The sequence below is a fragment of the Malus sylvestris genome, chromosome 13, assembly GCF_916048215.2.
Source record: "Malus sylvestris chromosome 13, drMalSylv7.2, whole genome shotgun sequence".
NCBI lineage: Eukaryota > Viridiplantae > Streptophyta > Magnoliopsida > Rosales > Rosaceae > Malus > Malus sylvestris.
The window spans coordinates 35,155,947-35,181,601 of NC_062272.1; the positions used below are offsets into that span (position 1 = coordinate 35,155,947).

Here is a 25,655-nt window from a genome sequence, read left to right on the forward strand (position 1 = left end):
TTACTATATATATAGTAGGTTGATGCACTGTTTTAGGTAATTATAGGCCAAAAATCACAAATTAGTCTCACTTGAAATTTTTGAAATGTTACTTTCTTGTGAAAACTTCTTTAACAGAGACTCAAGATTCAAATGAAATATATATTCTGCGATATGAAAAAAGAATTGATCAAATATTAGGAACTCAGGTGCATGAGTAAAGTTGTATGTTAAATAAAATTAAAATAGAAATGGTTGCTTTTGCTGCATTGAGGTATAAATAAATATCCATTAGTGCATATATGTCACACAACCCAAGGCTTTAATATACGACTCCGGTATATGAAACAGTAAATTAAGTTGGCTTCGATGAAACAGGCTTTAAACCGTGTTTAAGAGCAGCATTCCATACAAGGTCAATTCTGTCAACATCCAGAGCCCCGACTTCGTGGTGAGTCCAACCTTCCAGGTAATGAACAACGCCTCCCGCATGGCATGCATGCACTACTCCTCTGTCCATCGTGTACTGCATGTCGCATATTACCAAAAATTAAATTAACAATATAATAATTTAATCAATTAATATATATCAAGATGTTTTACAAGAGATAATTGATTAATTAATTAAGTAAAGAGGTTAATTTAGTTACCTCGCAGATGCCAAGGCCTTCAACGTCATCAGGTAACCTCATGGCTGCAAGATCACCGTAAGTGCAGTCTTTTCTAAACTGCAAGATGGGTGGAACCACGAACTGATGGAAATGAGTTCCACTTGGGGCCCAACGTTGCTCTCTTGGTGTGATCCATTTCCCCACAATCCATGTCTGCCATAATTCATATAAGGTTTAGATTCACAACTAGGGCGCTTTGCTTGCTTGTTTCTTGATAACAAAACATTCCAAAGTGATTAGACCAAAATGTTTAGGGTTTAGGGTTAAAACTGTAGAAAACGTAATTTGTATGTACGATTGTCTATGGGTGCCGTAAGTTTAATTACAGACAATGTGTACACCATTCGCTTACCTTGCAATTTTGTGCGGCATGGTACTTTGTTACTTGCACAAGGTATTGTTGATAATCTGCTGGCGCTTCCTTCTGAATTTTTTGAAATCTTTCCGTTGATAGAGTCAGCATCTGCACCATGGGTGTATGCATATGTTAGAACCTGCTCTACATCTTCTATGATTGTACACCGTGATACGATAGCACAACACCAAGTACAATTTCATTAACTGCCTTTCTTCTTTTACAAGATACTATTACTAACAATTAACTAACTATTAACAACCTTAGTACACTTGTCACTATCTTATTGTGCCATCTGGTATGGTATCCTAACAGCATATAGATCGATTTAATAATTAACCCATAAAAACTAAATAGACACACACACACACACACATGTAGATTCAATCAATTTATGTATGTAGCTTCATTTTCAGTAAGCTGGGCAGCTTGCTCTTATATTAGATTCTTCAAAAAATCATTTATGCGAGCACTTTATTTACTTTTGAGAAGAAAATGTTTTTTTACACAAGAACTCCAAAACTTAACATTACCACACAATCATCGTCGTCTTCATACGTAAGGTTGGTGAACTGAAAATGGAAAACATATACTCACCAGAACGCGTACTCTCCTACGGCAAAGATAGAGGGCAATAGCTCTTCCAAGCTTGGAGGTAGCACCACTAAGAAAAACTTCCTTGACATCCTTTGGAATCTCGTTGAGAATGACAGCAGCAGTTAATGTGTTGCCATGGACCACTCGAACTCTAAGGTCTGGATGCTTGTTGACAAAGAGCGTTCCGCCCCCATTCAGTCCTTCGTTCTTCATGCCCACCACATTAATATTAATAAATATACACAGGCACAAATTGCATGGGTTTGCTGCAGTTATCTGAGTAAATATACAATACAATCCCCAAATTTGATCCAATAACAGTTTACAATTATGATTTGATTGTTACGACAACTAAAAGTGCGAAATTTTATCTTAATATAATTTGGCCCTCGACAACCCCCCCCCCCCCATTCATGTATATTTATTTGCCGAACAATACTTGGCTACTCAAAGATGAGTAGGAACTCTTATTCAAAATTTCTCAAAATTGTTCGTTTTCAATTTATAAAATTTCGTGTTCATAATCAAAGCCGTTCATATTATAAACCACCCTATAAAGATCGCCTTTGCAAAAAATGAATTAAAACTAAGATTGTTTAGTCATCAAACTGTTTGAAAACAAATGAGCGGTATTGGTAAAAGAATTATGAATCGTTTATGTATTTGTTACAATATGTTGACTAAACGACCTTAGTTTTTATTTATTAATTTTTTTGTAGAGATGATATGAATGGTTTCAATCATAAGCACAAAAATTTGTGATTAAAACAGTAAAAGTTTTGAGTAGGAGTTCCTACTCATATTTGAGTAGCCAAATATTATTCTTACTTGGCCGCAATTGTGGGAGGATGTGACCTCTCTAACTAGATATCTCCATAAACGTGAATGAAATTAGGTTTGGGTAATAATAATAATTAAATAAGTTAACCACATCAATATGCATGTTTTTCACATTCCACACCTATCTTATCTATTTTTCACATGACAAGAATTTTAGGTACTTTCCCCCTTTAAGCATGCCAAAGGAATTCTTTCTTTTGTTTCGATTAACAGCTTAATTTGGGGGATTCCAATTTGAGATCTTTTTCAACATTTTATCTTATGCACGACTGGTAGATCAATACGTATGGTAGTCCCATGTGGTCACTTGGTTGGTAGAGTACCTAAGTAGGAGATTTTCTATGATACTCTGGAGTATGATATACTTCACGTGTTTTAACAGTTAGATTTTTGTTTAAAATACAAAAACCAAGATTTAACTGATAAAATACCCAAAATATCTCACTCCGAAGCATCCTAAAATTTTGAGTTTTTAGATTGAATGCACTTGGTTGATCGAGTGTTAAATAAGAATGGCTATGTGCATGACCCAAAACGGAGCAGAAAACATGTGCATGCCGTTGGTGTGGGGTGTTTAGTTTTAACAGATCATAACATGATATTGATTCAATGTCGCCTCAACTCTCAACTAATTCAAGTGAATGGTCTAACTACATTTACACTACTCAGTTTTAAATGAACAACAACCAAAATTTTATTCAGAAGTAATATTGGTAAGGCCAACAACCACAATCAGAGCTCATTAGATCTGGATTGAATCTGCACTTCCAAACAAAAGGTTAATAAATAGGAAAGGAATTGGGATACCAACCTTATTTAATGCTGCAAGGCTGATGACCTTGACCCCCATTCTATCAGCTCTAAGGATTGCTTGCTCTATTTGATTATTGATGCCATCTAGAGCAAATGGTAAAAAATACTGCAAGTAAACAGCAAATTGTTCCAAGTATCAGTATCCCAATAAAATTAACTAGTAATTATAGCCTAGTTAGGCTAATGTTTATATAAAAAACGCTTTCAGATAAGATTCAAGTTGATCAATCGTTCAGATTCACAATACGTACGATTGACAAGAAAACTCTTTTGAATGTAGCAAAAGAGTTATATAAGAGGGCAAACCTGAAAGCCGTATCGAGGCACAGCCCATGTCTGGTGCAAGCGGTCTCTGAGGTTGTAAAAAGAAATCAGGAAAGTTTTAGCCCATGCCCACATTGCTAGCATGGCTACAATGCCTGGAAGCCAACCAAACACTAAGAAGAATCTCATTGAGAATGGAATCGATGAGAATGATCGGAAAACAAACGGCACGTGCAAAGACGACGACAGATCCACCACATGCGCGAGGAAAACGAAATCCGGTGCCTTGCCATTTTTACCTGCAGGCACCATTATTATTCATTGTCAATGCATTAATAGTTATACGGGCGTCACTGAATTGTATGATGTGAAAATGTATGGCTGCAGGAGAGGCACATACGTTCAGTCAGTCTTTGTCAAAGCATTATGTATGCAGGGCCGTATTATTTTGAAAGATACTTATCATGTTAATGTCAAAATCTTATCCATAAATTGGGATATTCAAATTAGCTGTTAAATAATTACCCGTACCCACCTGCATTTAAGCTAATCTCTTTGTGTAGTCCCCAGGATTTTGCGTTTAGTGTCTTCCCCAGTGCATCAAAGAGAGGCATGAAAAGGCAGAAGTTGGTGTCCATTTCAGTATGGTGCAGGCTGTGGTATCTGCATATCCATATGCCATAAGCAGGAAAACAAAACAAGTTAAAAAAAGAGTTTTGTTAAGTATAATTACTGCTTCAAAATACTAATTTTGCGTTCGAATCACCATAATTAGAAATCCAACTCATTTATTACGTATCTGCATATCCCTATGCCATAATTACAGCTTCAAAATACTAATTTTGAGTCGATTGTACGAATTGAATGTGATTAGGCTTCTTCTTTGGGTATTGAAAAAAAAAAAGGATGTGTGTATATATATATATATTGAATCATGGCATACGTAGTACAATCACTTGCTGTTGTTGTTATCTAGATTAATGATGTTTTTGGTTTTTTGGCATAACAGTATCAACACTCTTAGTAATATATATATGAATATATTTGTGTATGTGTATGTGTGTGTGTTTATATATATTGTATGTGTGTGCGCGCCGTGTAGTGGGTAATTGCTTACGTTGGAGTATAGAGAAGATATCTGAGGAACGGTTTTTTCTCAAAGAGTTGATGAGGAACGACCTCAACATTGGAATGCCCCAAACATCTCAGAAAATCAAAAACCAAAACGTAGCCATAGATCATGCACACTGATCCAAAACCCATCAGATTCGTACCAAAAACTGGAATTCCAATAGTTATGCTCAATATCAGATGTTCCAACAGGGTTGCATTTCCAGCTGCATAAATAAAAGCAAAAAACAAAAAATGATAAAAATTTATATATAACTGCAAATGAAATGAAGAAAGTTTGACAAAAATAAATAAATAAATAAATAAAAAGAAATGAAGAAAGCACTGGGAGCAAAATTCTAGGATGCTCATAGTAAGAGATATTCCTGCCGTTTTAATTATTAGATCTCAATTTTCTTATTTTTAAATAAAGATCCAAGAGTTAAAACACCGGGTTACTTGAGGATAGCGTAGAAGATCCCAAAAAATAAATGAAAGGGTATGGGCATAGGACATGTTCATCAGAATGATAGATGAGTTTGGTGGTAAGTAGTTAAATATTAATGGTCTCCAACCTACCGGTAGAGGTCTGTGGTACTGGAGATGAATGGTGAAGTGAATGGTAATTGTCAAAAAAGTAGTTGTTGCTGTGAAAACGTTTGTGCACCCAGTAATATAAAGGTTCTGAAACTCCCACGTGAAGTACCAGAGTGGTAATAAATCCTCTTGTACTCCACAAGGGTAGGTTTTGCAGAGATGATGGCACCAAACAGCAGACCATGGAGGCAATCAGACCGTGAAGAATTATGAAGTTATCCCTGCCATAAAAAAAAAAAAACACAAAAATAGCAGATCAAACATCTAATTCATTAAACGGATTCAAGTTTATAAATTACAGTGAGTAATTAACGTAAAAGATGAAAGAATGAATGGATCACCAGTGCCATTCTTTGTCAATCTGCTTGAAATCAACCCCCTGTTGGATGATCCGGCGATTTCTTGTGAGGAAGAGCATGTTGGTGTAACTAGACCATAGCTGGTGAATTACGGCTCGAAGTATGCATAGAAGGAGAATATGGAGACACCAGCTGGTGGTGAGTAGTGTGAGGGGATCCTCCTTCTCATGGATTATTGAATACAAGACTTTTCCGATCAAAGGTCCGAACAGCACATACTGTAATTATTTCAACCAAATCCCATATATACATATATGTATCAGTACCAATTAATTACTCTGAATCTAATATGTAATAGACATACAAAATTACAGGAAAAACAAAAGAAAGGATAAGTAGCATATACATACCTTGAAGGAGCCTAGGTATTCCCAAGGCCAAGCAGACAAAGGAACACCCATATTAATTTCCCTAAATCTTTTGTATGTATGTATATATGTAAACGCTCCTGATCGATAATCCCAAATTCCTGAAGAGGACTAGTTGGTTGTTGATGAGAAAGAAAGAGCTTTCCAGAAAATCTCGCTAGGTTAGACAAGGTAGCTAGCAAGATAATCACAAAAAAGATGTACTATAAGAGAGAGGAGGGAGGCAATATTCACCCCTTAATTTGCGTAATGAAATTGCCAAGCTACCTAGCAGCAATTGTGTATGAGTGGTTGTTGCCTCCTCAACTATTTAAATTAATCTGATCTCTCTCTCTCTCTCTCTCTCTCTCTCTCTCTCTCTCTTGAAGATATTGAAGATATCTGTATATGTTGGTAGGGCTGGAGCTTGGTTTGTTATATAGAAGAAAGAATAGGGAGGGAGGGAGAGTATCACATCCAATACAGTTAGAGATCTTAATTTATGATCGGTCTCTCTCTCTCTCTCTCCCCGTTTGTCTCTGATATATATTTTGTCGTTGTTATAGGTTAGTCAGGCAGGCAATTCGCTTGGACGGTCATCAGTCACCACCTCAACGGTTCAAGGCCTTTATGTTTTTCTTCTATGGCGTGCGAATTTCTACGCGTTGGATGGCATTTTCACAACACAACACACCGTGTATACTTATCAAACTGACACAGCTGTAGAGGCTGTGTAGTCATGGCCTAATAATCCCACAACCAAATTTAATGCCTCATACGGTTGGGAAGCTTGGCAGTACCCAACCAGTTTCCCCTTGTTGGCCTTTCTTCGTAATTTCCTTATCAACTCTTGTGACATCATCAATCATAACATTAATATGCACTAAGTAACCGTCACACTAGATTTGTCATCCAATAATCCCTAATTTTCTAGAATCTGAATTCGGCATTGCAAAAGAATGGACTTTGCATGTATGTGTTTATAAGTAGTTGAGTTACTCTACATATTACCAATTGCATTTATGATAGACCATCAACTTTCTCATCATGATATAAATAAGAGCAAATTGTTCTGCGTGTGAAGTTTAACAACCACACGTGCTCTAGGTCACCCAAATTGTGTTGTGCACATGCTAAGCGTGAAAATTCTCCACACAGAGTGTGATGAAAGTATAAATCGTTTAGCTTGCTTGAGTCCATAAATAGATCTTTGAAACTTGCATAATTTAGTCTTTTCAAACTTGGACACGGAGCCTTCAGGTTGAGTCATATATATAGAGCTTTTCCTCTAGGTAGTCATTCAGAAAGGCTATCTTCACATCTATTTGCCAGATCTCTTAATCATAGTATGCAGCTATAGCAAGCAAAATCTGGATGGACTTAATCATGGCTACATAAGAGAAGATTTCTTCATAGTCAATCACTTGTTATTTGTGGCCTTTGGCTACTAGTCTAGCCTTATAAGTTTCCATGTACTCATTGGCGCGGATCATTCTCTAGACCCATTTGTTTCCAATTGGTATTATACCATGTAGAAGGTCTATTAGAATCCCGACTTGATTTTAACACATGGAATCCATTTCGGATTTGATCATGGCTTCTTACCCTTTTTTTAATTAATGTCGACATTAATCAGTGTAGTCTGTATGGTCCTCATTTCTATCATTGTCACTAAGAAAGTGCAACTCTCCAAAACTCTTATCCATACAATACCTTTGATGTAGGTTGCTGATCCTGTTAGATATACGTGGAACATGGGTTTATGAACATGGTTATCAATTTGTTGAGTGGTTGTTTGTGGTTCGTCATTAATCTCATTAATATCCACCGTTCTATTTGGAGCTTCTTTTCCTTTTGAAGCTTAGCAGTATTGGTGACACATATTTTCTAGTCTTTAGGATGGTAGAACTCGTATCCCATAGTTTGTTTGGGATACCCCACAAGGTAACACTTGACTGATCTCGCACAAGCTTGTTATCTTGAATCTTCTTAATGTATGTTTAACAACTCCAAATATTAATAATTAAGAATGTCGACATTAATGAGTGTAGTCTGTATGGTCCTCCTTTCTGTCATTGTCACTACGAAAGTGCAACTCTCCAAAACTCTTATCCATACAATACCTTTAATGTAGGTTGCTGATCTTGTCAGATATACATGGAACATGGGTTTATGAACATGGTTATCAATTTGTTGAGTGGTTGTTTTTGGTTCGTCATTAATCTCATTAATATCCACCGTTCTATTTGGAGCTTCTTTTCCTTTTGAAGCATGTTGGTATTGGTGACACAGATTTTCTGGTCTTCAGGATGGTAAAACTCGTATCCCATAATTTGTTTGGGATACCCTACAAGGTAACACTTGACTGATCTCACACGAGCTTGTCATCTTGAATCTTCTTAATGTATGTTTAACAACTCCAAATATTAATAATTAAGACTTGGCTTTTTGCCATGCCATATCTCATACAGGGAATGTCTGTGAAACAAATTTAGAAGGCACTTTATCAAGCAAATAAATTGTTGTTTGTAGCGCATATTCCTAGAATGATAATGGTAGATCAGCAAAAATCATTTGGTTTCTCCTCTTAGAAAACTCCACTAAGTTAAGAAGTTTATGGTGGAGTCCATCGTTATACTGTTCCACACTCTTTGAGTTAATCTAGGAATTCATTAATCAGATGCTCATCCCATCGATCTGATATTAGGGCCTTTATCTGTTTTTCAGCTTGATTCTCTACTTCATTCTTGAATTCTTTGAACCTTTCAAAAAATTTTGACTTGTGTAAGATATACATAGTCAAACCAAGAGTGATCATGGATGAATGTGATGTAGTAGGAGAAGCCTTTTCTTGATGTGGTAGACATAGGTCCACATGTACATTAGCGTGGATTAACCCTAATATCTGAGAGACTCACTCTCTTCACCCAGTGAAGGAAGATTTGGACATCTTCCCCTTTAAATAAGACTCATAAGTGACCACTTGGTTATTACTTAATGAGATATTCATCTTTCGACATCTTGCGAATCTTATCAAGGTTGCATGTCCAAGTTTAAGATGTCACGTCTTAACTTGATTAATTTCTTCTCTTGCTCTTTAGGGTTTTGAGGTATTCCTACTCCCAATACAGTGCAAACCACTACAAGTCTCTAGGTGAAAAAGTACCTCGATCATATTACAATGAGAGATGACACGACTGGTCAAGTATAAAGCACAACTCATCTTGTCAAACAATATTGAGTATCCATCTCTTAAAAGCATAGGGATGGAAATTAAGTTCTTTATATATGAAGGAAAATTTAAACAATTTTTAAGTTTCAAGATTTCCTAGAGTGTAGTTTGGGCATGTAAGTGCCAATTCCTTTTGTAGAGATTTTAGTGTCATTCCCAACTCCCACAATCATCTTCCAATTGCAAATATGTTGACTAGCAACTGAATCAAATATGTAGGAGATGGTCACTTACTAAACAACACTCTTTATGATAGAAATACTCCCTTCAAATGTTCTTGTCATAAGGCTTGTGATAGGATTTTTATTAATTGCGCAAAGAGGGTTAAAATCACGTAAATTACTTGCAAGAGTACAAGGAAATTATAGTATAATCACTCATCCAAGGTCGTCCTCCATAAGGATTTTTTTGACTAATTTATAATTGAACTAATTCTTAATTAATTATTTAAAATAGATTTTATCAAAATTTTGAGATTTTTGAAATTTAAAATATTAAAATAATAAAAAAGAAATCTGGAAATTTGAAAATAACGGCAGCAAAGAAGGAAAAACGTTCTTTAAATAAAAACAATTATGGGAAAGATTAGGGTTCCGCCGACATCATTAACAATTCTATGCAATCTCCATCCTAATTCGGCGGTAAAATGAGTAGTTTCTACACTCTTTTGAGTTACTCAACTCCCCCAAATAAGTACTAATTTCACGTTTTTCATTGAAAAGATTATAAAAATAACCTCTCCATCTATCTTTGACTATGTTCAGGATAGCAATAACATTTTCATTCTCATCCTTGTTGCACCTCACTTCGATTAGGTCCCTTGTCTTCGTTTCCCTTGCTCTAGCTAATTTATAGATAAGGAGTGTGTGAGAAATAAAAAGGGAAACATGTCCCTAAACTTAACACCACTTGACACTGGTAGCTCTCTAATCCAACTATGTTATCTTCTTAATTAAATAATCCAAATTCCTCTCTTGCAATCTGCTCTATTACTTCACAGTTCTCCATCTTTGACTTCACTGGAGCATCGTTAATCTCCATAAACATCTAATTAATTCCTTTTCTTAATCAGAAAATTAAAACTTTCAAAACCCAGAAACTCAGTTTGGATGTTGAGTTAAATGCGTCGGGTCTTGCGGTGCTGATCCTCCGTGTCTACGAGCCCATGTAATTTGGTGGAAAAAAATTCGGGCGGCTGCAATGTCAAGGGATTGGATGGAGAGAGACAGAGATGTGTTACAAATCAGTGGTGGTTTTCAGGGTTGGGTCAGGGCTTTTTATTTTGTTAAACTTTTTTTTTTCTTATAATAATATTAATGCTAGTTTTCAACCAGCAATAGACGCGCTTTGGTTAGAACCTCATTAGCTGCGTCATTGCCCAAAGCGCAAAAATAATATTAGTGCTAGTTGACAAAGCTAAATAGTGTTAAGTTCTATGACATGTATCAAAAAGTTAGAGAGGCCAGAGAGATGGCACATATAAAAAGGGTGCAGAATATTTGAAGCTGACTGGAGGTAGATAATTCCATGGTAATCACCACCTAGCATGCATGTCGATAATTCCGTCTTAGATACTTTTTATCTTATACTTTATGCATATTTATAGGGAAATTGCAAAAAATGACACATTTTTTTTAGTCTTTGGACTGAAATAAGGCAAACCGTTCATGCACAATCAATGCATACCATGCACAAAAATGAAATGACGAAAATACCCAAATATAAATTGTAAAAACTCACATGTGATGACGTCCTTTTTTTTTATATATATTTTGAAGAGAGAACTGTGAACTCTGATTTTTGAGTTGGCTCATATCTGTTAGCATATCGTGTGCATGTCGTGTGGATGTCACTAGAAAGAGATGATTTTTAATGAGATTTCCATAATCTAGGTTCAGGTCAAAGATTTGTAAACTACAGATCTTTAAGAGATTTTCAGAATCTAGGCCCCCACATATCCAACAGCGTCGTTAATTGCACGATGCACATCCACAACAACACCGACGTCATTGCACGTATCATCCGTAGCTTCATTTTTAATCTTTCCCAAACATATTTTCTCAAAATAGAGGCAAAATATACTCACCAAATTTGCTCCAAAACTCACCAAAATAATTGAAGACTCTCCAAAATACTCACTAGCAACAGGTTCATTTTGAATATCTGGGTCCAACTGCCGCTTCACTTTCTAGGGAATATGTTTCCTCTTTTCCAATTGCCAGGTGAGAAATGTGCAGAAAAAAAATTGAAGGGGGAAAAAGATTGAAACTTTACTGAAAAGCCCCAGCTTGGAGAGTCCCATCCAGATCTTTGAAGCATTGATGGCTGAAAAACTGGATGGGAATGTGAAAAGCATTTGAAAAATGCAAATGGGTTCATCTTCTCATTCTTAAAAAATGGTTGTTTTTTTTTACCAGAGAACAAATATGGCTACTTTCTAACCCCAAAAAATGGTTGTTCTTCTTGTCTCTAGTATAGGTGTGGCGGTGCAAATGACCTCTGGCTACTTTCTAACACCAAAAAATGGCTACTTTCTAACCCCAAAAAATAGGACATAAATAGGATTTTTAGTCCCAAAAATGGTTTTTCTTTATGTCCTATTGTTGTGCATAGCGTGTGTATATTATGTGCATCTTTGGTTTGTCCTATTTTAGTCCTAAGATTAAGAAAATAGGTCATTTTTGACAATTTCCTTGTATATATATTTGTCAATGTTCTAAAAATTGCTAGGTGGTAATCGAGTGGCTGGGAAAGGCTTAGTGTATGGGCCTTAGGAAATTTTTTAATTAATATATTATATAACTTATAAACAAGTGTCTATATTTACTTTAAAAAATTATACTTATTAATCCACAAAATTGAGTTGACCTTGAATCAACTTAGATTTGATCGTCAAAGCACACAAACACACATGAACACAACAAGATATAACGGGATTCATCTAAAATTGGACTACGTCCACATTAATAGATAACACTAGTGACACATCAGCTTAAGTGAGCTGATGTGTTGTCTTAAGATAGTTTAAGTGGTGTAAATATAAGTTTGCTTTATGTAATGAGCTATATATGCTATCCTGAAGGGATAAGGTCTGTAATTTTCGTTCTTCACATAAATAAGAAAATCAATCTTCCTCTCTTAGCTTTTATCTTCAAGCTTTCTTTGTTACAATCATTGTGGTTTATGGTTTCGATCATGGTATCATCGTGAGCCATATGCTTAGCAGCATTTAATTTCTTCGTATCTCATCATCTACGCTTCGTTTGGTACTCATTATTTGGTTCGTCGACTTTGCGATCTATCTTTGGGACTTCATGATTTCCGCTCGCCATTGAGAAGTTGTCATTTGTCTGGAATTCATCAATCGTACAAGTTTATCATACCTATCTCTGACTCTTCAGCTATGGATATTCTTTGTAACATTTTTGATTTCATGTCTATTAAATTGGATGGCACAAATTATGTTGAAAGTATGCCCACAAAGCCACTCATTTGATGTAATAGCTTTTGGAATACTTATTGTATTAAACTTTTATAAGTTTAATAAAGGGCGAATCTTATTGTTAATCACTATTTATTGTATTATGTGTTTAAGCAATAAGGGAATCCAAGGAATGTATTTGATCTAAGAGAAAAGTGATTTAAGTAAGTTAGATTATCGAGACCTTTCTCTTATGTTCATTCCTAAAACGTTCCTAGCCATAGGATTGCCAACTGGGCATTGACAATCCGCTAAGGTTAGTATGTGTTATGTCGACTCAAGCGTGAGTATGACTAGTCTCAAGTCATTTAGTGCTGGACACTAAGACAAACACATAGGTGCTCGAAAGAGTAATCGAGTACACTGAACAATGATCAAAAGAGAGTTCGAACATACATGTCATGTAAGAACTCGATAGTTGCAATATGCAAAGTAGTCCTTTGACCTGAGGCATCATAGATGTCTAATGGTTAGGTCCTTGATCTTTGATCATGTCAAAGGCATTCCATTGGAGTGTCCACGACATTGTTGGGGTCAAGCTATCTAGTCATGTAGGCATATGAATGCACAACAAGGGATCTCTAACCTTCCATGGTGGTAGGAGAATACTCTAAGATATGATTCGAGAGTCTTTGGCCAAAGCATATGAATATGACTTAGGAAGTTTGTTCCAAATCTTATTCAATTGAATCATATAGAGAAGTATCACATTGGATAGTAGTCATGAAACAAACTATCACTCAAACAATGTGATTAAGAGTATTGTATTAGAGAAGGACTGTATTGCATTGTAGTTGTAACTGGATAGGTTCTCCAACCACTTCTACTTAGCTTGGGTAACCATGACATGCTGCTAGGTGTCACTCATGGTTTGTGGAAGCCCTAAAGATTAGCAAACACTAATTTTGAGGGAGAATTGAAATGTGGTTTCAATTCACAATCGATCGTTAAGAGTAACAATCGCCCACTACCTCGCTAAATGGAACCTAATGGATCGTACACCGAGTAAGGATGAAAGTGAAGAAATCAAATGAAATGGATATGCAATTAAATGGTTTAATTGAAAAATGGTCAAGGTTAATTAAATAGTTAATTAATTATACGAAATGTTCGTATTGGGCTTTTAAGTTGGTTTTGGGCTTCGAGGCCCAAAAGCGTTTTGGTCCACAAGGCCCATTATGTTTAAGTTGTATGACAACCAAAACAAAATGGGCAATTAGCCCAATAACAAAGGGAAGGCCGGCCATTAGGGTGAATGATGCAAACTTGGATTAATTACAAGTTTGACACTCACTTGTAATGAAGTATAAAAGCAACTTTATAGCTTTATGTTCATTAGGGTTTTCTTGATGGAAAAGAGGTGAAACATTTTCTCTCTTTTTATCTATAGAGGCCGGCCACTTAGAGGAGTTTTAGCTAGCAATCTATTCTTCTCTAAGTCATCCATTTCATCTTCACACTACATCCTTGGTGTGGAGACTTAGAGACATCAAGCTTTTGGTGTTTTGGAGATTCTATCCTCAAATCCTCAAAGGAAGATCCAAGGAGCAAGGAGGTGACTTGAAGGCCCTCCACTTGGGTGAATCTCTTGTGTAATCAAGGATGAGCTTCAAGGGTAAAGAATCTCTAAATCCTTTCTTCTCTTTAAGTTTGTTAAAGAGTTTATTGGTTCACCATATACTAGGCTTTGAAAGTCATGGGTTTTATGAATTGTTTTTTAATGCATGCCTACTTTAATGTGTTAATAGTTTGCCTATGTATTCAAATGTTCTTACTTGTTCTTAGCTAGGACTAAATTTTTCCTTCAAATTATATGTCTTGGAGTGCTAAAATCCAACGATTGTTGAAAGGAAATAATTTGCTTGGGTATATTAATTGTAGTCTTCCATGTCCTGATTCTACCGGTGAGTCATTTCAACAATGGGTTGATCATGATACAACTACCATGAACATGCTCATTGCTACCATAACTGAGGAGGCATTTTCTGAAATAATGAATTGTGAGACTTCCCTTGAGGCTTGGGTTACATTGCAGGAACGTTTCTCTTTTGTTTCTGAAGCAAGTCTATGCAATTGAAAACTTGTAACAACCTGTCCCGGAATTTACAAAATGGAAGGGTATTTTCGTATTTTCACTTTGATTGGGCTGTTTGTGCCCAAGGGGCCTACCCGTCTGCCACGTGGTACCCCACTCATCTCCCCTCACTTTCTCTCATTCTCTCTGAAACTCCCAACCCTCTCTCTACTCACTCACTCTCTCTCCATCTCTTGCACAGTCTCTCTTTTTCTCTTCCTGACCTACACACACACCCCTCTCACACACCCATTCCCACCGGCGACAATCACAACACCACCACCACCCTCAAGCGGATTCTCTTTCCCTCTCCCTCACCTCTGTGAAGCTCGGCAAGACTGAGAACCTAGGCCTAGTGAACCTGTGGTGTTCAAGCCCAAAGTTCGACCACCTCCGGCAATTTCACGGAAAATTGAAGGTACAAACCTTTTCCCTTCCCTTGTATCTTCCTTTTAATTGGTAGATTGTAGGTTAAATCGTCAAATCACTGTCGACCGGAGCTTGGGAGGCTCTAGCCTTCATTCCTTACGAGAACCGGGTTGATCGACCCACACCCGAAGCCCAAGCCTTTTAGCCCAGAGCTTTGGGCCGAGCCTTCGAACCCAAGCCCATTAGAAACCCAAAACCCTTTTGAACCCTACCCAAAACCAAGCCTTCGAGCTGAGTTAACACGGACCCAGTTCCTTGAACCCAGGCCTTTAGGCTGCACCAACCCAGGCCTCCAACCCTTTGGAACCCAACCCACTAAACTTTTGGGCCGGGCTATCAAGCCCAGGCCCATTGAACTCAAAACCCTTTAAGCCCCAACCCAGCCTATTAAACTGGTCCGACCCAAACCCTAGGCTCGCTGACCGGCTCATGACCCAACCTGGTTGACCATAACCCGTTGACTTTGGTCAACTCTAGCCATTTACTTGGTCAACGATGACCATTGACTGTTGACCCGTTAACGTTGACTTTTGTTGACTTTTTTGGGTTTCGATCGGGACCCTTCCTAGGCTAATTTCAACGTCATGGATCCGTTTTTTACGTCCATTTTTTGAAAGTCAATCGTTTGAGTAGAGTTTTATTAATTGGACCCTTTATGTGCTTAGGTGCGATTATTAGCGGCGATTCCATCCTTCCTATTTCGTACGGCTCTTTGACGACAGAGTATCTGTGAGTGGACCCCTTCTAAAATGCATATTTTTACTATTAGAAATACATACATGAAAAGCATGATTTATTGGTTATGTTTTATGAGTAAATTAGATTTACACTTTATGACTATCATGCTTTACTGAGTATATTTTGGAATACCATGCTTTATCGAACTTATGTTCTTTGTAGTATATATGATGGATGACTATATACTATTTATGAACATGTTTTTACACTTCTTTTTAGCATATATGATGGATGACTATATGGGATGAAGATGTTTTTGAGATATATGTATTTATGTTCGAAATAGTATATTCAATGTTTTTATGCTTATCTAGTGGTCACTGTTCTGCCTATAAGCGAAGATACTTGTATTTTAGCTTCGAGCCAAGAGATATAGTTATTGGCTTCGACCGGGCATAGGTTGGTGGCTTCGACCATGAGATATTGTTACATGATACCATTATTTAGCATTATATATGATATATGTTTCATGAAAGGTTTATGGCATGCAAGGGTTTTTGGAAAACCTATTACATATTATGCTATGAGTTTTCATAAAACTTACTATTTATATATCAACTTGGTCCACTCACGTTTTGTTTTGCAACCCCTCAGTGTTGGAAATGTGCCCTAAAAGCCAATCATACGATGATACTTTACGGGCATTTCACATGTTAAACTAATCTAGTTTAATATAAAGGGCAAAGATTATTGTTTAAAGTTGTCTCATATAAATGTTATATGCTTAAACGATAAGTCCAAGGAATATGTAATTGGGAGAATGTGATCTAAAGAAGTTAGATTCATAAGACCATTCTCTTTCGTATACATATCTTAAACGTTCCTGATACAATTGGGCATTGACAGTCTGTTAAGATCAGCACGTGTTATGTCTTCTCTTAGAAAGAGTGACTGGTCTCGAGTCATCGGTGTGACTGACACCATGACAAGCATGTAGGTTCTCAGTAGAGAATGAGTCCACTAAATGCGATCAACGAAGAGTTCTCATACTCATGTCACATGAGAACTCATGGTTGGGATATTGCAAAGTAGTCCTTTGACCTGAGGCATCATAGTTGTCTTGTGGTTAGGTTCTTGATCTTTGACTATATCAAAGTCACACCGTTAAAGGGTGTCCACGACATAGTTGGGGTTAAGCCACTTAGCCATGGAGGCAAGTGAATGCACAACAAGGGATCTCTAACATTCAAACTATTTGAGGGAGAATACTCTATGATATGATTAAGAATCTCTAGCCAGAGTATGAATGAGATTTAGGAAGTCATTCCAAATCACATTCAAGGTAATCATATAAGTAAGAGAATCACATTGGATAGTAGACATGAATAAACTATCAAACCAAACAATGTGGTCAAGAGTATTGTATTAGAGAAAGATTGTATTGCATTGTAATCCCAAACTGAATAGGTTCTCTACCTCTTTTGATTAGCTTGGGTAGCCATGACATACTACTAAGTGTCACTCATGGTTTGTGGAAGCCCTAAAGGTGTATAATCACTAAAGGGAGAATTGAAAGTATGTTTCAATTCAAATCGATTTGAAGAGTTCTAATCGTCCACTGCCTCTCTAAAAGGAACTTAATGGGTCGTACACCATGTAAGGTAGAGATTGAAGAAACAATGGAGATGAGTAAGGATAATTAAATGGTTTAATTATATATGGCTAGGATTGATTAATATGTTAATTAATCAAACGAAAAAGTTCGTTTTAGTTTTTGAGTAATTAATGGACCTCAAGGCCCATTGGGCTTAGAACCGTCAAGCCCATTAATTTAAGTTGTATGACAACTTAATGACTAAAGACTCAAAAGGGCGCAAACAGCCCAAAGCCTTTAGAAGGCCAGCCATATTATGAATGAAAGGGTTTTGGGTGATTAGCCCTTGCTTATGCAAAGAGGAATCAACAAAGGTATAATATTTCTCAACTCACTTTGTTCTTGAGTTGAGTCTTGGTTCACCACAATTACTAGGCCTTGAATTTCATGGGTAAAGTTTTGTTTTTGAGTGCATACAAGCATGATTCCGCCTTTTAATTGTTAATTGCATGCATAGATTTTGCTCAAATGACCTTAGTTTTCACAAATATTTCTTTCTCTCAAGACTTAGAATCGAGGCGTACAATCCCAGCGTCAAGGCACTCCCGCCTCGACATCTTCGAGTCCTCTCGGTGTAGCCATGTAGGACCCACTCCTTATTCATTAAAATTTTATATTATTTGTTTTTAGTGTTCTGAAGTAGTTGTATGCTTTGAACACGTTCCTCAATTGCATATTCATTGTATTTAAATTAATAAGTTTGTTACTTCACATGCATGTTAGTATGGCTTCATTATATGTTAGTATGACTTCACATTGCATATTCATTATATGTTTGTTGCTTCACATGCATGTTAGTATGGCTTCATCACCTTCGAGTTTCGGCCAACACGTGCCTACCTTGGGTATTTGGAGGATATCGGGGTCGAGCGTGTCAGAACTAATTTGCAAACCATTCAGAAAGGATCAGACTCCATTGAAGTCTATTTGAGCAAAATTAAGACCGCTCGCCAACGTTTAGCTTGTGTGGGTTTTACTATCACTGATAAGGATATTGTTCTGATTACATTGTGTTGGAAGTATGCCCACAAAGCCACTCATTTGATGTAATAGCTTTTTGGAATACTTATTGTATTAAACTTTTGTATGTTTAATGAAGGGCAAATCTTATTGTTAATCACTATTTATTGTATCATGTGTTTAAGCAATAAGGGAATCCAAGGAATGTATTTGTTCTAAGAGATAAGTGATCTAATGAGTTAGATTATCGAGACCTTTCTCTTATGTTCATTCCTAAAACGTTCCTAGCCATAGGATTGCTAATTGGGCATTGACAATCCGCTAAGGCTAGTATGTGTTATGTTGACTCAATCGTGAGTATAACTAGTCTCAAGTCATTTAGTGTTGGACACTAAGACAAACACATAGGTGCTCGAAAGAGTACTCGAGTTCACTGAACGACGATCAAAAGAGAGTTCGAACATACATGTCATGTATGAACTCTAAGGTTGCAATATGCAAAGTAGTCCTTTGACCTGAGGCATCATCGATGTCTAATGATTAGGTCCTTGATCTTTGATCCTGTCAACGGCATTCCTTTGGAGTGTCCACGGCATTGTTGGGGTCAAGCTATCTAGTCATGTAGGCATATGAATGCACAACAAGGGATCTCTAACCTTCCATGGTGGAGGGAGAATACTCTAAGATATGATTCTAAAGTCTTTGGCCAAAGCAAATGAATATGACTTAGGAAGTTTGTTCCAAATCATATTCAAGGGAATCATATAGGAAAGTATCACATTGGATAGTAGACATGAAACAAACTATCACTTAAACAATGTGATTAAGAGTATTGTATTAGAGAATGATCGTATTGCATTGTAGTTGTAACTGGATAGGTTCTCCAACCAATTCTACTTAGCTTGGGTAATCATGATATGCTGCTAGGCGTCACTCATGGTTTGTGGAAGCCCTAATGGTTAGCAAACACTAATCAACAAAAAGGGAGAATTGAAATGTGGTTTCAATTCACAATCGATCGTTAAGAGTAACATCGCCCACTGCCTCGCTAAATAGAACCTAATGGATCGTACACCGAGTAAGGATGTATGTGAAGAAATTAAATGAGATGGATAAGCAATTAAATGGTTTAATTGAAGAATGGTCAAGATTAATTAATTAGTTAATTAATTATACGAAAGGTTCGTATTGGGCTTATATGTTGGTTTTGGGTTTCGGGGCCCAAAAGCGTTTTGGTCCACAAGGCCCATTATGTTTAAGTTGTATGACAACTAAAACAAAATGGGCAAATTAGCCCAATAACAAAGGGTGGCCGGCCATTAGGGTGGATGGGCAAAGTTTGCTTAATTACAAGTTTGCCACTCACCAAAGAAAAGGTTATAAATACAACTTTATAGCTATTTTCTAATTAGGGTTCTTCTTGTTGAAATTGGGTGAAACATTTTCTCCATTTTCTTCTAAGGAGGCCGGCCACTAAGGGGAGGGACATCTAGCAATCTCCTCTTTCCTTAGTCATCCATATCATCTTCACAAGATACAACCTTGGTGAAGAGACTTAGAGACATCAAGCTTTTGGTGTTTTGGAGAACAAATCCTTTTTCCTCAAATCATCAAAGGAGCACTAAAGGGAGGAAAACACAAGGAGGATTCAAGGAGCTTGGAGGTGACTTGAAGGCCCTCCACTTGGGTGAATCCCTTGTGTAATCAAGGATGAGCTTCAAGGGTAAAGAATCACTAAATCTTTACTTCTCTTTAATGTTGTTAAAGAGTTTATTTTGGTTCACCATATACTAGGCTTTGAAAGTCATGGGTTTTATGAATTGTTTTTGGATGCATGCCTACTTTAAAGAGTTAATAGCTTGCATGTGTATTCAAATGTTCATACTTGTTCTTAGCTAGGACAAAATTTTTCCTTCACATTGAATGGCATTCCGGTTGAATATAATCACTTTCGTTCCCATATTCGAGTGCAATTGGTTGCTATTACTATATCTGAGTTGCGTTCTCTACTTATTGCAGAAGATAATGATATTTCTAAAGCTAATACTATCATGAACACTCCAATGCTTGCTGCCGTGGTTGCTAATCTTTTTCTACATCTTCCACAACTGCTCCTATACTTAATTCTTCCAGCAAGACTTATTCTTCCGTTAACTCAAATTTATTTGAACATATGCTTGGAAGTTCATCTCAGCCACCATATTCTCACGGCAATTCATACGACACTACTTGGTCTCGTGGAGGCTATAGTGGTGGTCGATTTAATCGTGGAAAAGGAAATTATAGAAACAAATATAATGGACAGGGTCAATATAATGGAGGTTATGGTCGTTCTCAATATTATGGCCCTAAATCTACTTCATTTCCAGCTGGTGGACTTCAGTTTTCCAATGGCGGACAATCTTTTCACCCTAGCATTTTTCAAAATTCTAATGGTGGACAATTTCCTTCATTTTAATCTGGTGTATTACAGTTTTATAATGGTGGACAATTTCCTCACTCTAGTGGTTATCAAGGTTCTTATGATGGTTCCCCTTAGTTTTCTCATGGAGAAGGATCTTTTTCACATGGAGGCGGCTCATACTACTATGTTCCTCCACATAATGGACAAGGAGTCCTTGGTCCAACTGCACCACCATATCTTGCACCACCACCATCTCCACCAGTTTCTAGTGTCCTAACATCTAGCTCATCCACAATACCTTGTTAGATTTGTAAGCAGCAAAGTCATACTGGTGCTGATTGTCCTCATCGCTACAATTATGCTATGCAAGGAAATAGTACCCCTTCAGTGTAGGCCTTCAATGCCATGCCTTCAATGCCATGTCTTCAGTGCCATTTAAAATGTCCAAATATTTGGCTCACAGATAGTGGTGACTGTCTAACTTTAGTGCGACCTTGCTCTCCAACTGATACCATTACAGTTGGTAATGGTGCTTCACTCCTTATTTTACTTATTGGGGATGCTACTTTAACTCTGGGTTCTTGAGTTTTTCATTTGCATATTGTGTTGCATGTTCCTCAACTAAGTTAGAATCTTTTATCAGTTAGACAATTTGTTTTAGACAACAAGTGATGTTTCTTATTTGATGAGGTTATTTTTGAAATTCATGACAAAATGGGGAAGGTTTTGTACTAAGGCCAGAGCACTGATGGCTTGTACCCCATTTATGTCCAAATTAAGCTTGATCCAATTTTTTACCAAACGTGATTTTCATGGTTAGAAGATCAATTCACACATGTGGCATCAACGCTTTGGTCATCCTGCTAATGATGTTACTTCTATTATGTTGTCTCAGGTTAATATCTCTTGTTCTGAAGATTCATCTTCAATGATTTGTCAACCTTGTTTGAAGGGTAAAATGACTCGTTTGCCTTTTTCTCCTAGTTTAAATAGAGCTAGTGAAGCTTTTCATAAGGTCCATATTGATGTTTTTGGAGTTTTTGTTCAATTCTATGCATATATTTCCAATTATTTTTCAAAGTCTATAAAGATATTACAGAGTGATGGTGGTGGTGAGTTCATTAGTAAAGTGTTTCAAGAATTTCTTGCATCTAAAGGCATTCAACACATGAAATCATGCCCATACACTCCACAAAAAAATGGGATGGCAGAGAGAAAGCATCGACACTTGGTTGAAACAGCTATTACTCTTCTTTCTGTAGCCTCATTGCCTCTAAAATTTTGGTTTCATGCTTGTTCTATAGCAAACTATCTTATTAATCGGATGCCAACCAAAGTTTTAGATATGAAGTCTCCTTTTGAGAATCTTTTTGGTTCACTTCCTAATGTTACTACTTTTAAAGTTTTTGGTAGTGCTTGTTATCCACTATTATGACCATATAATCACAATAAGTTGCAAGATAAGACTAACCAATGTGTGTTTATTAGGTATACTCTGGATTACAAAGGCTACATGTGCTATCATATTGCATCTGCAAGGGTTTATGTATCAACGTATGTTATTTTTTATGAAGGAGTTTTTCCTTTTGCATTAATTAAGGCCATTGATCCTGCACCAATGACTAGTTCATTTTTCACTCCTATTACTCCTTCATGTGCTGATCTAAGGCCTTCAGAAGCTACAAATTTGACTCATATCCATATGTAGTCTGATTATACTTCTAGAGTGGTACAAAATACACCTGATTCTTCCATGCACATTAGCTCTAATATTCCTCCTCCAGTCAATCAAGATTCACAGCCTCCAATTGCTCATACTATTCTAGAGAATCATTCTGGTACTTCCATGTCTTCTGCATCCACTATTTTAATTCCTCACAATCACCATCTTATGATCACTCGAGCAAAGTCAGGAATTACCAAGAAACGCGAATTTCATGTCTCTATTTCTCCTAATCCTAGTCTTGTTGAACCCAAGACATAGCGATAGGCCATGAAAGTTCCTGAATGTTATAAAGCAATGTAAGAAGAATACCAAGCTTTTCAACAACAACAGACGTGGTCTTTTATTCCACTTCCTGCTTCAAGGAGCTTAGTTGGTTGTAAATAGGTTTTTAAACTCAAGAAGAACGCTGATTGTTCAGTAACTAGAAACAAAGCCCGATTAGTTGCCAAATGTTATTTGCAAGAGGAATGAGTGGATTATGATGAAACTTTTAGTTCAGTTGTTAAGCACACTACTGTTCGACTTGTTCTTGCATGTGCTACTAATTTTGGTTGGATACTTAAGCAATTAGACGTCAAGAATGCCTTCTTTCATGACTTTCTTTCTGAGGAAGCATACATGCAACAACCCCTAGGCTTTGTGAATTATACTTTTCCTCACTTGTTTTGCAAATTACACAAGTCTCTATATGGTTTAAAACAAGCTCCACGGGCCTGGAATGAACATTTCACTACTTATGTTTTGGGCTTGGGATTTCAGCAATCACAATCAGATTCTTCTCTGTTTTTTTTAGCATACAGATTCCGTTGTTATCATTTTATTACTCTATGTTGATGATATTCTCTTAATTGGGAATAGCTCTACTATTTTGGATTCCTTTCTCAAGACTCTCAGCTCCGAATTTGATATGAAAGATCTTGGCCAGTTGTCCTATTTTCTTGGGCTTTATGTTCATTATGAACCTGAAGGTATCTTTGTGAATCAAGTTAAATACACAATTGAGTGAATCAAGTTAAATACACAACTGAGTTACTGTTGAAAGCTGGTATGATTGAGTTCAAACCTTGTTCAACTCCTCTTGTTCCAGAAGCCAAACTATTAAAGTATGAAGGAGAACCTCTAGCTGATCCATTCTTATTTCGGAGCTTAGTAGAAGGATTGCAATATCTTACATTTAATAGGTCTAATTTGTCTTTCGCTGTTAATACGGTTTGCCAATTCATGCATAGACCTACTACACTTTACTTTATGGCTATTAAACGTATACTAAGGTATCTTAAGGGTAGCATAGAGTTTGGTATTCAATTTTTTAGAAGAAATTTAGATTTACAAGCCTAATCTGATGCTGATTGGGCTGGTGACCGTAATGATCGGCGTTCTACATCTGGTTTTGTTATCTTTTTGGCTTTAATTCTATTGCTTGGGGGTGCAAAAAAGCAGCCTAACGTATCTCGCTCTTCGACCCAGGCAGAATATCGAAGTTTGGCTCAAACTGCTTGTGAGTTACACTGGATCCGACAACTTTTATGTGATCCTCATCTTTATCTAGCTAGACCTCCTAGTTTGTGGTGTGATAATATCTTTGCAATTGCCTTAGCTCATAATCCTGTCTTTCATGGTCGTACTAAACACATCGAGGTGGATATTCATTTCATTCGTGAACGTGTTCATAAGAAAGATTTGGTGATTTCTCATGTCTCTAGTTCTAATCAAATTGCAAATATTATGACCAAGGGACTTCATTCCCCTCAATTCTTCTTTTTATGCAGCAATCTCATGCTACAGACTCCTACTATGAGGTTGAGGAAGGCTAATAGATAACACTAGTGACACATCAACTTAAGTAAGCTGATGTGTTGTCTTAAGATAGTTTAAGTGGTGTAAATATAAGTTTGCTTTATGTAATGAGCTATATATTCTATCCTGAAGGGATAAGGTTTGTAATTTTCATTCTTCACATAAATAAGAAAATCAGTCTTCCTCCCTTAGCTTTTATCTTCAAGCTTTCTCTGTTACATTCATGGTGATTTATGGTTTCGAATACACATTAGTGTAATCTCTGTTTGCACTATTTAAATGTAGATTACCTTGTACATAGGGAGTTGTTTTCTTTTAGAGAGTAGAGGCTAAGGTTTCATTCTCTAGAGTGAGGATGAGTGAGCCTCCTCTTTTACATAGATAGCTCATGTGGACTAAATAGTGGAGCCTATATAGTGAGCCCCAAATATAGCCCATCAAATTTAATTAAAGAGTTAACATTAGGGTGATATTATTGACATTTCTTCAAAATTCACCATCCACCCACCACAAAGGAAAGAAACATTCCTGCTAGAAATTCAAAATGAGCCACACACCTTTCTTCTGTTCAAGTTTCAATAGGTTGTAGTCCACCATTTATAGTATTGATATTGTCTCCACTTAGTCATCAATGCAAGTAATAAGTGTAGAATTTTTAGGCAAAAGGCATCGATGATTGGAACCATTTGATATAAGTTGAAATTTATTTGGTGAGAATTGGTCAATGTGAAACTTTTTTCCTTTCATTCAACCCTAAAATTGTAAGCATGAAAGAAGTACAAATGTGATACATGTTTCACATAGTATGAAATTCATAAAAGAAGAAAACTTATCTTGTCAAAGAAGAAGAGTAAAGTTCAATAGTCGAGTAACAAATACACCATTGCTCTGATTGACCTAATCAAGGTTGTCTGCGGCAGAGGTGGATGCACCAAGGGGCAAGGAGGGTCAATTGATCCTCCAAACTCTGATGAATCTCCATGGATAACTTCGGTGCTGCCTCTTTGAAGGTTGGAGTTGCCTTCATGCATGCCTCCAACAGTTGGATAAAATGCCTCAAAGAAACAGCAACTAGAAAAAAATACGCTAGAACTTAAAAAAAGAAAGAAAAAAAAAGATTTGCAGTCTTAGGCTGGAACGAGAAGCAAACCCTAGTCCCTAAACTGAATTTCAAATTTTCAATTCCCATTCTCACATCCCAATCCCACCAAAATCAATCCTTAACGTACAAACTTCTACTGCTCTTCTACGGGGATCATTCCAACGACTATCTAAATTTCATCTTTCA

At 36.8% G+C, this 25,655-nt stretch overlaps 1 protein-coding gene and 1 pseudogene across 1 annotated transcript; both read right to left on the minus strand.

Moving 5' to 3' along the window:
* Nucleotides 1-219: 219 nt before the first annotated feature.
* LOC126594742 (very-long-chain aldehyde decarbonylase CER3-like) lies at nucleotides 220-6,371 on the minus strand. The gene is made up of 11 exons (XM_050261000.1): nucleotides 5,936-6,371; nucleotides 5,568-5,803; nucleotides 5,209-5,447; nucleotides 4,637-4,856; nucleotides 4,055-4,182; nucleotides 3,562-3,818; nucleotides 3,254-3,361; nucleotides 1,603-1,809; nucleotides 1,003-1,113; nucleotides 630-803; nucleotides 220-505 (listed from the first exon to the last, which is right to left on the minus strand). Exons 1-11 carry the CDS (start codon nucleotides 5,984-5,986, stop codon nucleotides 335-337), a joined length of 1,902 nt encoding a protein of 633 aa, XP_050116957.1. The 5' UTR covers nucleotides 5,987-6,371; the 3' UTR covers nucleotides 220-334.
* A 4,072-nt stretch (nucleotides 6,372-10,443) lies between these two features.
* LOC126598243 (U4 spliceosomal RNA) lies at nucleotides 10,444-10,557 on the minus strand (annotated as a pseudogene).
* Between the last annotated feature and the right edge of the window lie 15,098 nt (nucleotides 10,558-25,655).

Coding starts and splice junctions, on each gene's coding strand:
- LOC126594742 (XM_050261000.1), bottom strand. CDS start 5,986: ATGGGTGTTCCTTTGTCTGCTTGGCCTTGGGAATACCTAGGCTCCTTC. Junction 3,362..3,561: donor TGCCTCGATACGGCTTTCAG/GTTTGCCCTCTT, acceptor GTTTACTTGCAG/TATTTTTTACCATTTGCTCT. Junction 1,810..3,253: donor GCCTTGCAGCATTAAATAAG/GTTGGTATCCCA, acceptor GTGGGCATGAAG/AACGAAGGACTGAATGGGGG.